The sequence below is a fragment of the Pundamilia nyererei genome, unplaced genomic scaffold (assembly GCF_000239375.1).
Source record: "Pundamilia nyererei isolate P.nyererei 1_Seehausen unplaced genomic scaffold, PunNye1.0 scaffold00112, whole genome shotgun sequence".
Lineage (NCBI taxonomy): Eukaryota > Metazoa > Chordata > Actinopteri > Cichliformes > Cichlidae > Pundamilia > Pundamilia nyererei.
The window spans coordinates 1,165,289-1,182,200 of NW_005187513.1; the positions used below are offsets into that span (position 1 = coordinate 1,165,289).

Genomic DNA, 16,912 nt, shown 5'->3' on the forward strand with positions numbered 1-16,912 from the left:
TTTGTGTGTTTGATAAATACCAAGCCGTAGTAATTTGTTTCAGCCTTGAAATCGAAGCTTTGTGTGGTTTCCTATGTTCCACCGCTCAAATTTTTCGTGCCACTTGATTGAAATTGATGCAGAGTCCTTTCAGATCTACATATAAGACCACAGTTGTGTATACATGTGCTGCAGATCAGACAGAAAAAGGTCAAAAAAAGATCTTCAAGCTATAACAGATCAAGAACCTAAAGTTTACCGTGATCCCCAGAATCCTCCTGGCATCATGAGCATCCTGGATGATGTTTGCGCCACCATGCATGCCGTGGGCGAGGGGGCCGACCAGACGATGCTGCAGAAGCTCCGAGTCCAGATCAACACCCATGAACACTTCAACAGCTGGAATCAGGGCTTCATCATCCACCACTATGCTGGCAAGGTCAGTTTCACTTTGATCTGTTTGTTTGCTTTCCCTGACAACTGGCTTCAAACGGCAGTCATCTGCATTTTGAGCGGGAAGCCATTCAGCTTTTTGCAGACATAAAACGGTAATGTACACCGCGACATAGTGTGTGTATACATACAGTCAAGCATCTCTGTGCACTTGTCTTCGTCCCTGACGTCAACTTTGAAAGAATATTTTCTGCATGTAGTCTCCGGCTGTAGGAGACCAACAAGTCCAACACCATAAAAAATGGCATTTTTTTAATGGAGTTGGAGCTGTTCCTCCGTGCTTGTATGATCTGTCATAAATACTAGTTATACGCAGCTGGTTCCTCCATCTGTGTCGTCATTTTGTCCTCAGAAGGTTTCCACTTCTAAAGTAGCTTTGTGCACCGTCTCTGCCATTCTCCATTGTCTGTCTGTGGAGGAATTTACCTCCCCGTATTAAACCTGCTCATCGAGCCGAGCATCACAGCTCACTAGAAGTCTTCTTGTGGATTATTTTAGGTTTTCGGTGGTCTGAGTAGAGGTCGCCTCGTGTCATTCTCCAGATGTGTGGTGGCCTCAGCCTGGCACACATGCCGTAAGCTTAATGAGCCGTGCCATTAAGGCTCGAGAGGCTCCCATGCCTGTGCTCAGAACATTCCTCCCGTCTCAGCCTACATTACAGGAGAAATAATGGAGTTTAATTTACACACTTAAACCACTGCTGGTTTTATAAGGATGCTAATCCTGGGACGTGTAAAGCTCGGACCCTGAAACCCTTCATGTTTTGTTGTTGTTTCTCTCCCATAAACTTCAGGGTATTTATTTAGGCCACAATATGAGTTACACTTTTTTATTTTCACACAGGGGTCATCTTCCATTTTGCTCAAGGTTTCATAGAGTTCAGTTTTCTCCTCTTTTGATAAAGATGACTCCTGAGAAATCCTTCTGTGTGTCTCTCCTCCAGGTGTCCTACGACGCAGAAGGTTTCTGTGAGAGGAACCGAGACGTCCTCTTTACCGACCTCATCGAGTTGATGCAGAGCAGTGAAATGTAAGTAAATCCTTTTTGCACATTGCACCGACATGTGGCGAGCATTTCTACGGCGCTCACTTAAAGGGAGTCGTCTTTGTGATCATATGTTTATAATTGAAACCAGCTGAATAAGAGCTTCAGACGTAGCAGTGCATCTGGAAACTGGTGGGATGTAGCAAAAGTGTGCAGGGTGGGGTTATGCCGTGCCCTCTACCCTCAATCGCATCTGCTTGCTGTCCCATAATGCGGTTTTCGGGGTCTACTCAATCTGCCCTTGCAAGTGCAGGTTGTTTGTGGGGTTGTGTCTGTTCCCCCTGTGTTATGCTTTCTTGGGCTTTTTTTGTGTGTGTCGAAGTGGCCATCTGTGTAAACAGCCTGTGTTGTCTGCGCAACCCCTGCAGGTCTCCTTGTAAGGCGCGAAAGGAGGTTATACCAAAATCCCTTTAGGACACATGCTAGAAGATGCGTTGATGCATTTGACACGACATGCAAAGATAAAGAGTCGTACACAGTCACACAATGAGGCGGAAGGAAGCACACCCATTCCTCCAAGCAGCAGGTCCAAACGGAGAAGAAAGGACTGACCAGTATTGTCAGCTGGACAGTATTAGAAGTCTTTGAATCTATTTGTACTGTTGATCCTTTCTTCTGTGTCCAAGCACGGAGTCAGAAGTTTAAAATCAAACAAATCCCAATGTGGGGGAAAACCAGAAAGGGTGTGGGATTTACACCAACATGAAACAGCATTTTGAAATCATAAACTAATCAAATGTTAGCCAGAAGTGTGCGTCAATTTAAGATCGAGTTTTACCTGCATCATAGTATCTAAACAAGCCTTTGAAAAAGCTCATTAAATAAATTGGAACTCGACAACATAAACAGAAAACAAGACATCAGCAGTAAGTTAAATAAACTACATTATTAACTAGGCAGGGCTTTAAAAAGGAGTGAGGAGGAAATATAAATTATTATCTTATGATTTTCATAAGGGACCATAAATGACAATGACTTCCCGAAGCTAAAACACGCACACTGTTCCTTTATTGTTACTCCACCGTGTGTGTGTGTGTGTGTGTGTGTGTGTGTGTGCGCATAGTTTAAATGGTGCTCAACAAAGTAAAAAGGTACTTTGGAAATGTTTGAATCTTGACGGTCGCATGTCTCAAGCTGAGAAGAACCTGAAGATGTGGAAAGTTCACAAATATCTGCCACATTCTGACCAGCAGCAAGAAATCCTGGTGGCTTCACAGCGCAGACATTTACGTAACCACCTAACGAGTGAAGGAACTCTGGTTTGATCCCAGGAGGAGAGACAACTTCCTCTGGGATTGTGTCAGGAAGAGTATCCAGTTTTTAAAAAATAAAATAAAATAAAATACAAATAAATACATTTAAACTAAATAACATTTTTAATTAAATAGATATATGGATACGAACATGTGGAGCTACATGCTTCAACTACCCCTTGTACACATCCTGCTGTTGTGATGCATTTAAAGTTAATGCTGAACCTCGATCAGGACCATATACTGTATATTAAAGATGGACGTAGTCACTGTGATGTCACTCATCAGCTTGTCAAGCCGTGTTTTGAAGTTTCGACCTATTGTAGGATTTCAGGTGTTGCTATGGTTGTTTTTAGAGCCAGAAGTAATTATATTTTACACTACAAGGTGAAGTGCTGAATGTTACGAAGCCCTGTTAGCAGCTGTGACCACAGTCTGCACACACACAGATTAGTGCTAAGTAACAAATTCTAAAAATAAAATGCTACGATTTCATTTCACCAACAATTAGAGGCACAAACTGTACTTCTTGGAGAGTCTTTTAGTACAAATATCACATCGTCATAACATTTATTTTAAAAAATTGTTTGAATTGAGTAAAGCAGCTATAAATACCAAAAATGTTTGCATCATTTTAACATGGAAGTTTATGGAGACTCAGTTTTTACACTTCCATGCTGGCTTCATTTCTCATGCTCTGGGGTTTCCACCTGAAATCCAAATTATTTGTTATACTGGTGAAGCAGCACAAGTTTACAGTGTCTAAATCCTGTGTTTATGTATATATATTTGGGAGAATGTAAGCAATGTATGAATTCACTTTCAAATATATGAATTTAAAAACAAAGGTAGTTTCTTTAACAATGTCACTCTGTATCTACTACCTAAATCTCTACCGTGAAGTGAAAAACTAGCTTTAGCAGCCCTTTCCCTCATGAGTCATTTCACACTGTCAACAAGCAGCACTTCACTGAAAAATCCCCCTTTAGTTACAGAAAGACGGGAGAAAAAAATACTGGAAGAAGTGGGATTGATACTCTGTCTTATTTTAATGTTCTTCTCTGTTTCTCCTTTTCCAGACCCAGTATCAGTCAAAAGAAATTACTTATTTTATTCTTTGAAGGAATTCCTCAAGTAAAACTATTCACTCGGCCTCTACAGAAGAGGCCTTGTGGGGATTTGCTGCAGAGAAAGCTGTTTGTACAAATACAGCACAGTGTGGACACACACTCACGTTTTTGTTTTTTTGCTTTCCCAGCCACCCCCAGCTCAAACTTACCAAATGGTTCAGGAATTTAAATCAGTGACCTTCATCAAGGGTCCTCGGTTCTTTAATCATTAACTACGTTTTTTGTTTGTTTTGTTTTTTTCACTGTCTGGAAGCCTTGGTGTGATTTTTAGCCCTAAAGCTGTTTGTTTTTGTTGATATGAGAATAATAAGAGCTTTTTTCTTTTCTTTTTTTGACCTAATCTCTCACTTTCTGTCCTCCAACAGTAGCTTCATCAGAGCACTATTTCCGGAAAACCTCAATGCTGACAAGAAGGGTCGACCCACAACTGCAGGCAGCAAAATAAAGGTGTGTGAGTGCAGCTGTGCCTCCTGTTTATCAGGGTCACTGTGGAAAAGACCTTTGCTGAGATAATGTGCGTGTTTGCTGTTCAGTGGGATGTCCTTCAGCGTTCCCAGTCAGCAAAGAGCCAGTAATTTAGTCACAGACGCGCCAGCCTCATCATTATCTTTCCTTTTTTTGATGTTTGCTCTAATTCCATCCTTCAGAAACAAGCCAACGATCTGGTGAGCACACTGATGAAATGCACGCCGCACTACATCCGCTGCATCAAACCAAATGAGACCAAGAAGCCCAGAGACTGGGAGGAAAGTCGGTGAGTGACTGAATCACTAGCACCCACTCCTTGTTGTCCTGAAAAGTTAAAGATTAAGAAACATTCATTAGACGGCTTACAGAGCCAAGCAAAACATGAGGGCAGCACTCGAGTGTACACGACCGATCCTGAGGGCGATCTGAGCAGGAGCAGCCAATCAGTGGCAAGTATTATGATAACCATGAAAAAGTGATGTTTACAAGAACATGTATGAACCCAAATAAAAATAGCTTGTTGGAAAAAACTAAGTATACCCTTAGTATACCCTAAGATAATCGAATGCACTCGATTAACTGATCATCAGCAAGTGTGAGCGCTTCTATAAAAGCAGTTTTGCCATTTTGTTGGTGAAAATGAAAGTAGAATTAGAAAAAGACTGAACAAGTATGAAAAACCTCATCTCGCTAAACAGACCCATGACAGCATGTCCTGTGGACACCAAAATATGCTATTAATATTTCTATGAAACACTTGAAGTTGATCTAAAAGGCTCATTTCCTCTAAAATTTCCTCTAAAAAACCTTTTTTTTAGTCCTGCAGAGTTAAGAGTGGAAAAAACTGTCTAAAACTGAGCCTTTAAAGCAGTCTGACCTCATATTTGAGTTGTGCTCATATCAGATACAACCATAGTGCTGTATTATTATATCAGGGGAAAAAAGTAAAAGCATAATAGGGCCACCTCAAGCTGTCTTGTAGAAAACACAATAGAAAATTAACAAATATATTTAAAAATAAGATGAAATAACAGAAAACTGACTAAAATACGAAGCGAAGACCATTAAAAATGGAGCACGAACACATTATCAAGGACAAAAAAACAGATTAATGACATTTATAACCACAATGAAAGAAATAAAGCACAGAAAGTGATACATTAAAAACAAACGTCTGGGTTTTGTGTTTGTTAAAACTGATCCACAGTCCTATCAAATGTTTAAATCTAATAGAAAACTACCCTGTTTGCAATATGCACCATCACCAAAATGCTGTGTTACGTTATTTATGGCTAATTTTATTACATTTTTCTCTTATTTAAGTATGTATTATAGCACATGAGATCGTTATCCAATTTCTTTTTCTATCTTCACTAAATTTCTTTGCGCTTTTGTCTTTTTGGGGTCTTTTTGTCCCTCTGAAGACATGTGAGACATGTTTCAGGCATTCCCCGTTCTTTATCCCTTTGTTTCAGTTTCCTACGCTTTTGTCCCTGTGCTCAGGTTTTGGGTACTACATGTTCACATACAGTCTGATGGTGTATTGTTCGGAGCCTACCGCCTTCCTGTTGTGAGGGTGGATCGTTAATTAGCACCGGAACCGCTGTTTTCACAGGAAGTTTGACTACTTTGTTTGAGGAAAAAGTTAGGAAAGCAACTCATTTGCATACAATAACCTCCGATTATCCCTTCCTCTAGTATGAGTGGAAGCTTCACGTGATATGAAAAGACTTATAGTTGATTCCTTAGAGGTTAGAGAAAAGGGAATCGGCTGTTATTGATTAGTGTTTGTACACTAATGATGTGTACAAACACAAAAGTATGAAAAATGAACAAGTTTCATCAATTTGTGGTTTATCTGATACTGAATGAGGTTTTTCTGTCTTTAGGGTGAAGCACCAGGTGGAGTATCTGGGTCTGAAGGAAAACATCAGAGTGAGGCGTGCTGGCTACGCCTACCGCAGGGTCTTCAGGAAGTTCCTCAACAGGTATCAAGCTTTTTCTTTTTCGCCGTGGTTCAAGGTGCACTGTCTGACTAGGCTATGAAAGATACGTTTCATTCTCTCTACTGCTTGTGTCCTGTGCTTCAAAACGAAGTCACACAACTTCTGCTGCTTATCGCCACTCAACTTCGACAGGTACGCCATCCTGACCAAAGAATCCTGGCCAACATGGCGGGGAGACGAGAAACAAGGCGTCCTTCATCTCTTACGGTCTGTCAACATGGACCAGGATCAGTTCCAGCTCGGCCGCACCAAGATCTTCATCAAAGCCCCCGAGTCGGTACGTTTCACCGCTGCGTCTCTTTCGGACTGTCGCATCTTCTCTTTGTGCGTTTGTCCATTTATAATGCAGGGTCTCTTTCAGGAAGCTTTCCAGGAGTGTAAAGCACAAAGTAAAAACTACAGATAGTTTGTAGCAGCTCACATCTCTTGTCAGAGCGTCATCAGCAGGCTGCAAAAAGCCTCAAGTCATCAGTTTTTGCACTGAACACCATAAAAGGACATCAGAGCCCCAAATCACGCTCTAACCCTCGTCACAGGGGAGGAGACTGAACCCGACCCTTGCACCACGTCAGCACTGAGTCACCGCCGCTCTGAAATGAAAACACGAGCGCAGGCTGTGGTTGCAGAGTTTGGGGTGACATCGTAAAGGCTCCTATTTTTTCCACCCAAACTTCTTTTTTTTCCCCTCACGATTCTTATGAAAGCAGCACTTGTGTGCAGCCCTGCGCTTTCACTCATTAACATTTGTACACGTCACACAAGGGTAAGCATGCACGCCCACAGATGTATGTTTAGTAGCTTTAAACACAGACATCTTAGTCTCGATTCAGGCCTTACAGCGGATCCTGAATGCCTTTACTTATTTACTGCAGCCGCTCACTGCCAGGAGCCCCCATCCCCCCACGCCACCACACTGAGAGCCACTGAGGTGTGTTTATGAAGCGCAAATATCACATGGGGCGGACCGCTGAAATGAGCTGCCAGGCTTCTCAAAACAAGTCTCTGTGCATGATAAGACACTGACACCAGCTAATGAGCTGCGTGACTGAAGCGTTTTTCTGTCGGCTGTAATAAGTAACGTTTGTTTGACGCCAGGCCAGATGTTGGAGGAGTTTCAGCCCCTCTGTGATGACGGATTTGCTCGTGGCTTACTGTCCATCAGAGGTCCTTTGTAAGCAGAGCTGAGTGACTATGACAGACAGCTCACCTAAAGAGTTATTAAAAAAACTTTTTCATACAGCACTCACAGCTGTTCTTCTGTTTCCTGCTTCATAATAGTGTTTAATCATCAAAGCCACTGAAAGTGTCCTAAACCCCTTGCATACAAATGTTGGGCCACAAACTTGGGCTAATTTTCAAACCACACATTAGAAAAGTTGTGTAGTCTTCCAAATAAGATCCATCTCAGATTCCTGCTGCTTTTTTGGCAGATGGCATCACATCACCCCACTCCTAGCTTCACCCTTTTAAATGGACTTTTAAGGTTTTTCTGATTGCGTTTAAAGCACATTGTGGTTTAGCACAAGTAACATAGCAGGTATGTTGAGCCCATATGAGCCATTTTGCAGCCTGAGATCATCGTGTGTTGTCCTCCTGGCTGTTTCAAGATCGAGGCGCAGAGCTGAAGGGTACAAAGCTTTTTGTCATTAGGCCCCCTTCAGCTTTGGAATAACCCGTGACTTCTTTCTTTTTGTAATGTCCTCTCTCTGTCTTCTCTTTCTTCTATCATCTGTCATCACGGTGGATTTGATGATACTTTCTGCATTAATAATTCTATAATTTGACAAGATCTCCAACACCACTGGCTGAAATGCAGCCCCGAACCATGAAAGAGCCTCCATCGCGTTTTAGAGACACTCACTGTTGTACCTCTTCTGCATATATTGATGATGATTTGCACCTTTATATAAGAATGATTTGGGTTTTTGTTTTTATGTTTTTCACTAATTCTTTCAATCTCAGCTTGTCCAGTTTCCTCAGATTTTATAACACTGACTGCTGAGATATGCCATGTTTTTAACTAACAGCTCTTTAGGAACCAAAGATACTTTTTTTTTTTTTGTGTCAGACTGTTTTAATCGCTGGGTTTACTGTAGATTCAACTAAAGAAATGGGAGCAGATTGTGTTTTTGTGACAGGCTGATAGAAACAAAGTGCCTAAAGATACAACTTTAAAAAAAATTTTTTCCTAAGTTCTCTGTTATTTGTAGACACAGCACTGGTTCATCCGCAAACCTCTGTGCTTTTTTAGCCTTGACTGACTCAAAGGTCAGTGTTTAGTGTTAAAAACATTTCTTTGAAAATGGTCAGGGTAAAGACTGGAATGAAAATGAGTGAAAAAGCAGGTAATGTACAAAGAAAAACTCTAAAAGACCTTTAGAAAGCCTGGGGAAGGGTCACTTAAGCCCACTTAGTAACAAAATATCAACAAATGAGAGGTAGCTCAAGATTTTTGCTCGGTACTGTTATAATCCATTCCCTAGTATTTGTATAGGGCCTTTACAAGTAAGTGAGTACACGTGTAATTAATTAACCATACTCTAAATATATTTATTTATTTATAGTAAATACAGTTGTTTGTTTCAGCACTGCTTTGATTTGAAGAGTCAGCCAGATGTTTGTGTAATAAAGACATTAGGAAGTTTGCCACCATTTCCTTCTCGCTTCCACTAATATTAACCAAAACACCACCTGCTGTTTGCTCCTGGTGTTGTCAGCCGGGAAGTGCAATCACTCTCACAGCCTCTGTGATTTTGTGGTGTCACTGTTTCTGTGACTCAGTGTATTTTTCTGCTCGCAGCCTTTCTGGGTGAAGTTTGATCTGCTGTGTTGTGTTTCGGTCTTGCTTGCGGTTTGTTCCTGTGGCCGGCTCTGTCGATGCCAAGCCTATTGCAGCACCGGGCAGGATGTTTAGTCTGGCAGGGAAAGGGCAGAGAGTGTGATTGCGTGTCCCGACGCCCATCGGGAAATGACATATCCCGGTGACAAGATGAGTCTGCGCATAAGTGTTAGCGAGGACCACAAACACTTGTAATTTTAAGGATTATTGTAATTAAATTCTAAGTTTTTCTACTTTAAAGGGTAAGTGTTAATGTCTTTGAGTCCATCTCGAAGCAAAGATCAGAATCCTGTTCACACTGGACCTTTATAGATCTTTTTAGTTTAAACGTGTTCACCGTCGGCTCTGCAGCTTTTCAGGGCATCACTCTGTTGATTCAACTGCCAAACAATTTCATTACAACAATCCAAACAAGCTGTGGCTGTTTGTCGTCTGCCAAAAAATGACTGCTGCTATTTAAACAGGTGCAAATGACTTGTTGGCCTATAATCTATCAAATATATCTCTCATGAATGATATCCAGTCATTTAGAGCCAGAAAACATCCTGTCATAAGGTTAAAGCTTGAATTCTGTTTGTTCTGGCAAAGTGACTTTTATATATCCTTTATTTAGCTGGGTAAAATGTGTCGTTGGCATTAAAAATGTATTTTTCTGGAGAGATTTGACCAAGAGGGCAGCAAAAATTGCAAGAAACATAACATAATAGTTCTATACAGATATTTTAAACAACAAACAAACAGGACTGGATCGTCATAAAGATGCTGGCAAAACAGGTGATTTCTATTTAACTGTACTCAGGTATGTTCTGTATGCATTCCTCCCACTGAGTTCATGTAGGTGTGTCTGTGTTTGGGTTTGTGCAGTGAGCTGAACTCGGCGTGCGTCATGCTGAGTCTCGCTCTTTGTCTTTACAGCTGTTTCTGCTGGAAGAGACGAGGGAGCGCAAGTTTGACGGCTACGCCCGGACCATCCAGAAAGCCTGGAGGAAATATGTGGCCCGCAAGAAGTATGTTCAGATGAGGGAAGAAGGTGAGTGAGGGAGCGACTTACTGCCGGAAGTATCTACCTGCCTGGCGCTCCCGCTCTTATCCTCTTTGTCTGGGTTCATTCAGCTTCCGATCTGCTGCTGAACCGAAAAGAGAGGCGGCGACACAGCCTCAACAGAAACTTCGTAGGTGACTACCTCGGTATGGATGACCGGCCTGAGCTCCGGCAGTTTCTTGGAAAGAGAGAAAAGATCGATTTTGCGGACAAAGTCACAAAATACGACCGTCGCTTCAAGGTTGGTTCAATTAAATTTGCAGTCTGGTTTTCCAACAACTGGCAAAATAGTAACATTGTGTTTTCCTTCTTCAAATAGGCAATTAAGAGAGATTTGATCCTGACACCAAAATCTGTGTACCTGATTGGAAGAGAGAAGGTGAAACAGGGGCCAGAGAAAGGGCAGGTGACAGAGGTGCTGAAGAGGCGGATCGATGTGGACAAGATCTTAGCGGTGTCTCTGAGGTGCAAAATGCTTCCTTCACATCTGAGCAACATCATTCAAAAGAAATTATAGTATTGCCTTTTCCAGGTCCAGAGAGCTTACAACTTCTAACTCCTCCACAAAACTCAGAGAGAAAGGTTTTCTCCTGAGAGAATGATGCTAGAGCAGATATTTCCAAACTTCAGGCCAACACGGCACAAAGATGAAACCTTTAGTCCAGTCTTTCATTATCAGTCAGGCAGAAAGTTCAATATTATTTTTATGTTTTCGTAAATTCAATCAGCAGGCTTTCTTCTGCCACCCGACGGGTGGTGCGACTAGTTATCTGCCTCTGTGTGTTAGCTGTGTGACAGACTGGGGACTTGTCCGGGGTCTACTTCGCCCTATAGCAGCTAGGAGTGGATAAGTGGAAGAAAGTGGATGAAGGGGTACTTTATTTTCCATCACATAACTTTAATGCAGGTTTATTGTAGCTCAAAGCAGGAACAGAAGTCATTATACTGTCTAATAATTAATAGAATTAATAACATGTGCCACACAAATGGCATCCATAAAAACAAATTTGGAGCTTATTCTGTTTACATAAGTCAACTCTAACTGCTACGTCCTGCTGCTACACCACATCCTGCTCTCTAGAAAATCTACCTACAGCAGCATTTTTATTTTGGTGTATTTCAGAATTTACACTGCACAGCCACAAGAAAAGCCACACACTTCATTCGACCCCGTTTAGCTTTGATCACAGCGCGCGATCGCCGTGGCATCGTTTCAGTGTCGCAACAATTATTTCCATCTATAGTTGCATTCATTTTTTTTCAAAGATCTTGAACCGATGATGCCGATGAGAGTCCGACTGCTGCGTAAAGTCGTCTCCATCGTATCCCAAAGGTTCTCAAAGAGGTCGAGAACTCCGGACTCTGGTTATTGAGTGTATTCAGATAGTCAGCTGAACTCATGTCTTTTTGAGCACATGATGTTGCCTAACCTAGACCTGACCAGCTGAAGTATTTCCAGATCATAACCCTGCACCCACACGCTTGCACTTCATCCGCCTTTCTTCTCGTGCCGATCACTCCTGGATCACAGTCGGTCTCATCAGAGCACATTTCCATTGCTTCAGACTCTAATCTTTATGCTCCCTGGCAAATTGAAACTGATAAGTGTGTTTTTATTAAGGCTACACAGCTGTTCTCTTCTTGCTATATTTGTGGAAATGCTCCAACCTTCACTTTTAAACATAGCTGTGAGTTCTACTGTAGATTTTATATATTTTTAATTATGTGATTTCTCTCCGATCTCGATTATTCAGGATTTTTTTCCCCCCCCGACCACATTTATCAGAGATGATGGTTCCCTACTACCCGTCCAGGACTCAGTTTTCGTAATTTCGCCAATCACCTTAGTAGTTTTCTTTCCTGCTCTGCACTCCTCTCCGTTATCTCAAAGCTGGTGTTTTGAATCACACGTTTCTATGAGCAGAGGTACATACCAGCAGATATTTGACTGTTTCCAAAACAAGACAACATCTGATTCTGTGGACACTGCACTGCAGAAAGCCATGAATCCACTTCAAAGTCACAGTCTGGATTTGTAATCAAAGAAGTTCCCATGTTGCTGTAAATGTCACACAAGGGACGCGGAAAACATGTGGAGTATATTTAAGCTGCTTGTATATGTTAGTGTTTTCAGGTCTGACTGAAACCAGTTTAGTCCACATCTCCAAAACGTTGCTAAATTACTCAAAAATGCTATAGTGGGGAAAGAACGTTGATCAGTTTATTGTGAAAGTGCGGGGAAAAAAGGAGCTGAGAGACTTATCGTAGCTTTGTTGTTCATGGGAACGCAGCATAGCTCGTTTCAGAGGTGGAGCTGCTGGAGTAACATGTGGCTTTTGAGTCAGCGGGGTAATACAGACCAGGTGGTGCAATGAGCGAAAGCAGGAGTTGTAAAAAGCTCATCAGAGAAAAACCCGACTTCTCTGGGAGGAACAAAGTATCCTTGTGCGGGTTACGGGCTCAAGCTGTCGTCCCTCCTCAGATGTGAGCCGCTTTGTGAGGCTCTTGATGCAAATGTGAAAGCTGATTCTGACTCGTGATCTTGGCTTCTGTCAAAGTTTCACAGAAAACGGAAAAACGGGGAGATTTGATCTGTTATAACACTTAAAGTTTCCCTTGCTTTGTTCGTCCTTTCAGCACAATGCAGGACGACGTCTTGATACTGCACGAGCAGGAGTACGACAGCCTGCTGGAGTGCATTTTTAAGACCGAGTTCATCAGCTTGCTTGCTCAAAGGTTTGAGGAGAAAACCCAGAGGAAGCTACCGCTTAAGTTCAGTAACACGTAAGTAAACACTTCAATAGTAAACATAGAAGCCAAAAGGACAAACGAGACAAAAACAAAGTCCGATGATATAAAAATGTCTGTCGTGTTTCTCAGACTGGAGATGAAGTTAAAGAAGGAGAACTGGGGCTTCTTGAGTGGCGGCGGCTCCAGGCAGGTCACATTTGTCCAAGGTCAGGGAGACATGCCTGTCCTGAAGCCTTCGAGCAAATCTCTGCAGGTCAGCATCGGACCCGGGCTTCCCAAGAATACACGTGAGTATGAACGAACCTGTGGAAAGGTTACCTGCTCTCACAGTGAGCCGTAATCCACCAAATGCTGCGTTTCCTTCTTTGAGAGGTTGTTTGTTTGTGGAGCCATTTCATGCCTTTTTGTGTTACTGAGAAAGAAGTTGTCCCTCCAATTATTGTTAGATCCAAATCCACTGTGGTTGTGAGCAGAGGCAAAACTGCAAAAATGATCTTTTTATCCAACAAATTATGGATCCAACTGTGTTTTAGTTTTGTTTATCTAAATTATTTTGCTGCTGGTTAGTTAATATCTGAATATCTCTCCCCTTTAGGCCCAACCAGGAAGAGCTTCACTCAGAGTCGCTCAAACATGTCCAGAGGCCACCAGCACACCCCGTCACGAGCTGCACCGGGACCTCCAGGTACAGCGTCCGAGCAGCTCGCTGGTCACCTGTCCCGAGTGAATCATCTCTCTCACAGCTCACATGACAACAAAGCTTTTCTTTCTGCAGTTTCACACCAGAACGGTGGCATAAAAAACACCAACCATGTCACCAATCAGAGAAATTCACAGCATCACAGCAAGAGGCATCCATCATCCCACAACTCAGCGCACCCGGTCCTGCCCAGCAACATCAACCAGGTGAAGGAGCGAGGCAGCAGTCGCCAGCAGCCGAACTTAGACTGTCTGAGAGTCCCCGATCAAGGAGCAGCAGGGTGAGAAACCGGCACACACTGTAGCCAAACAGTCCAGGCAGGAACAGACAGACTAACTCACCCACACAAAACAAGGACTTTCCCATCACCGCGTCAAGCTTTTAATTAGTTTAAATTGTGCCTGAACTCCTCATACTGCTGTAAGTTACACCTGTTCTTTAGCATCTACACTTTGCTTGGTTAATGTTGTCGTCTCCCAGCTTTGAAATAAAAATGTCACAGCTGATTTGTACGTTGAAAGAGTCACCAGCAAGTCAGCAGTCAAGCAAAGCTAGCTTTTATCTCTGACACCTGTTGGCTGAATCTTAATTGTATGACTAACGTGATGTTTCACAGAGCTCAGCTGAAAGAAATCAGCAGTTTATCAACTCATCTTTTTGATTTTCAGCTAAAAACAAATGTCGCTCGTTGTCCTTAAACTTAATGTGACACAGCACTGTTTTAGCTCAGCTTTGAAATCCCATTTGATGAGAATTTACACTTGCACCTTAAACTATGTGGATCTTTTAGTCCCAGGAACTTTTCTCAAAGAATTTAAAGGTTCCTTCTGACTCTTTGTTGCTCTTTGTTGGTTTAAAACCCTAAGTTCCTCAAAAGGTTCCTGTTTCCCGGATAAACTCATGTGGTGGAAAAGTCCTTTTTTTCCTATTGATTCTGTGTTAATAAACGTATGAAGTCATGTAATTATTTGGCGTTGTGTAACGTACAGTTTTCCTGTGTTTAGACGTCCAATGTCCAAACCCAGTTTCATAAAATAAGACAGTAGTCAGGCTCGTGTCACGAACACAGTTATAAACGTCGTATTAAAATGACTATAGACACTCTCACACATAGCTGTGTTTCTGTATTTTGACATAATTTGGATAATTTATTCTTTTGTAGTCCTGGAGGCAGACCGCCCACTTCAAACGGAGGAATGTGAGTTGGAGTGTTTGCAGTGTTTTGACTGGTGTTTCATGAGTGCAAAAGCTTGCAGCAGCAGGAAATGCTCATGCATATTCTCTTGTATGATTAAAATTCGACTTCCTGTCGTAGTATGCAACTAAGATTTTATTTTATTTTTATTTCCTGCTCCTGCTGCTGCTCTGTTTCAATCAAGTGGGAATTCTTTCTCAAATTTTTTTTTTTCATTTGTAAACAAGATTTCTGGGAGGTTGAAAGAATCCTTCTGTGCTTTTATTGATTTATTTTAATATTGGTTCAATTTTAATATCACAGGAGTAAATAATTTTATTGGGTCAATGCATAAGTTACATATGTATAAAACGGGCTGCTTCACTGCCTGTTTAAAGTTCAGTGTATAAAAGACGGATGTGTCATACGGCACTAAAAAGTGAAGCCACTGGAGATGTGCCTCAAACCTGCGTTCTTTTTCGTGGCCAGCAGGGGGCGACCTTTCTGGTTTTAAACAGAAGCCCGGTTGCAGTGAACACTACAGCTCATTGATCTATGGCCTTACTTATTATTTGTGTTTTTTTGTTGAAGTTGCTAGATAAGACATCTACAATATAACTCATGTTATAGATTATCCCTACAGGATAAAAAAAACTATGATAAAGCAGGGTACGAGCTCTCTTTGGTCATCACGTCAGAACACCTGAATGATGATGATGATGATGATGATGGTGAATTTGCTCCGCCTGACCAGCAGGTGGCGCCATAGAGACTGCATCCCTCTTTTATTTACAGTGTACACCGATCAGCTGCAAAATTATACCTAATATTGAGTTGGTACCAAAACAGCTCTGACCTGCCAGGGCATGAACTCCACTAGCCCACTGATGGCCACAACCATCAGGGAATAGTTCAATGAAAAAGTGTACATGGTCTGCACCAACACTTATGTAGGTGTTACATGTCAAAGTAACATCCACATGGATGGTAGGACCCACGGTCTCCCAGCAGAACACTGTCCAAAGCATCATGCTGCCTCCACCAGCTTGCCTTCTTCCCATAGTGCATCCTGATGCCTGGTCTTTACCAGGTAAAAATGGACACACCTGCCCATCCACGTGTTGTAAAAGAAAACATGATTCATCAAACCAGGCCACCTTCCTATATTGCTCCATGGTTCGGTTCATTGTTGGGCATTTTGTTGGTGGACAGGAGTCAGCATGGGCACCTGGCTGTTCTGGTTATTCTGACTCCTTTCTATCAGAACCAGCTTGAGCTTTCTGGCCAATTTGAGCTACAGTAGCTCGTCTGTTAGATCGGACCACAGGAGCCGGCCATTGTTCCACATAAGAGCTGCAGTTTTGAAGGCGCTCTGACCAAGTCACAATTTGGTCCTTCTCAAACTTGCTCAAATCCTTCTAACATCAACCTTGAGGTTTTCACTTGCTCCCAAATACATCCCGTACACTAACTCGCGCCATGGTGACGAGAGAATCAGGTACAGCAATATGCAAGTAATGGAATGCAGCCAGTATGCAGAAAAAAGGTGCTGCTGACTTGGGATCAGCACTCTGTGCTCCTGAGGGCTTCACAAACACATTTTAGGTTCAGTTGCAGGCATAGAGATGGCATGCACCATATCGCCATCTTGTGTCTGATTTATGAACTGCTGCTATCTCTTTAAAACACTTTCCGTTTGATTACAGTGTTGATTGGAAAATGAAAAATCTTAATCCTCAAATCGGTGTTTCCTGGTTGGTATATGGTTTAATGAGATGGTGGTTATGCATGCCCTCGTATTCTGAGATCGACCATAGACAAAGTCACAAACGTGTTTCTCTCTTTGTTTCTCTCGATGTTACCTCAGGGCCCACAGACCGTCAGCCAGCAGGCCTCCGCCGGGAGGAGGACGACCCAAGCCTGCACCCAAACCCAAGCCCCAGGTGCCCCAGTGCAGAGCTTTGTACGCCTACGATGCTCAGGACACAGACGAGCTCAGCTTCAACGCTGACGACGTCATCGACATCATCAAAGAGGGTAAGCGCAGGGCGAAAAAGGCATTCAGGGGCTTAT

General features: G+C 42.4%; 1 protein-coding gene across 2 annotated transcripts in view; it reads left to right on the top strand.

Annotated features, from left to right (window-relative positions):
• myo1ea (myosin IEa) overlaps window positions 1-16,912 on the top strand; it is a 48,186-nt gene that overhangs the window by 29,695 nt on the left and 1,579 nt on the right. Inside the window, exons 14-28 of one of the 2 annotated variants that reach the window (XM_005741623.1) lie at window positions 251-418; window positions 1,376-1,461; window positions 4,225-4,306; window positions 4,507-4,613; window positions 6,217-6,315; window positions 6,466-6,610; window positions 10,088-10,202; window positions 10,286-10,455; window positions 10,534-10,679; window positions 12,852-12,998; window positions 13,095-13,252; window positions 13,561-13,650; window positions 13,741-13,945; window positions 14,828-14,863; window positions 16,707-16,876. In XM_005741623.1, coding sequence (XP_005741680.1) covers window positions 251-418; window positions 1,376-1,461; window positions 4,225-4,306; window positions 4,507-4,613; window positions 6,217-6,315; window positions 6,466-6,610; window positions 10,088-10,202; window positions 10,286-10,455; window positions 10,534-10,679; window positions 12,852-12,998; window positions 13,095-13,252; window positions 13,561-13,650; window positions 13,741-13,945; window positions 14,828-14,863; window positions 16,707-16,876 — 1,924 coding nt within the window. The remainder of the gene's footprint in view (window positions 1-250; window positions 419-1,375; window positions 1,462-4,224; window positions 4,307-4,506; window positions 4,614-6,216; window positions 6,316-6,465; window positions 6,611-10,087; window positions 10,203-10,285; window positions 10,456-10,533; window positions 10,680-12,851; window positions 12,999-13,094; window positions 13,253-13,560; window positions 13,651-13,740; window positions 13,946-14,827; window positions 14,864-16,706; window positions 16,877-16,912) is intronic. The other variant, XM_005741624.1, reaches the window with a different exon arrangement.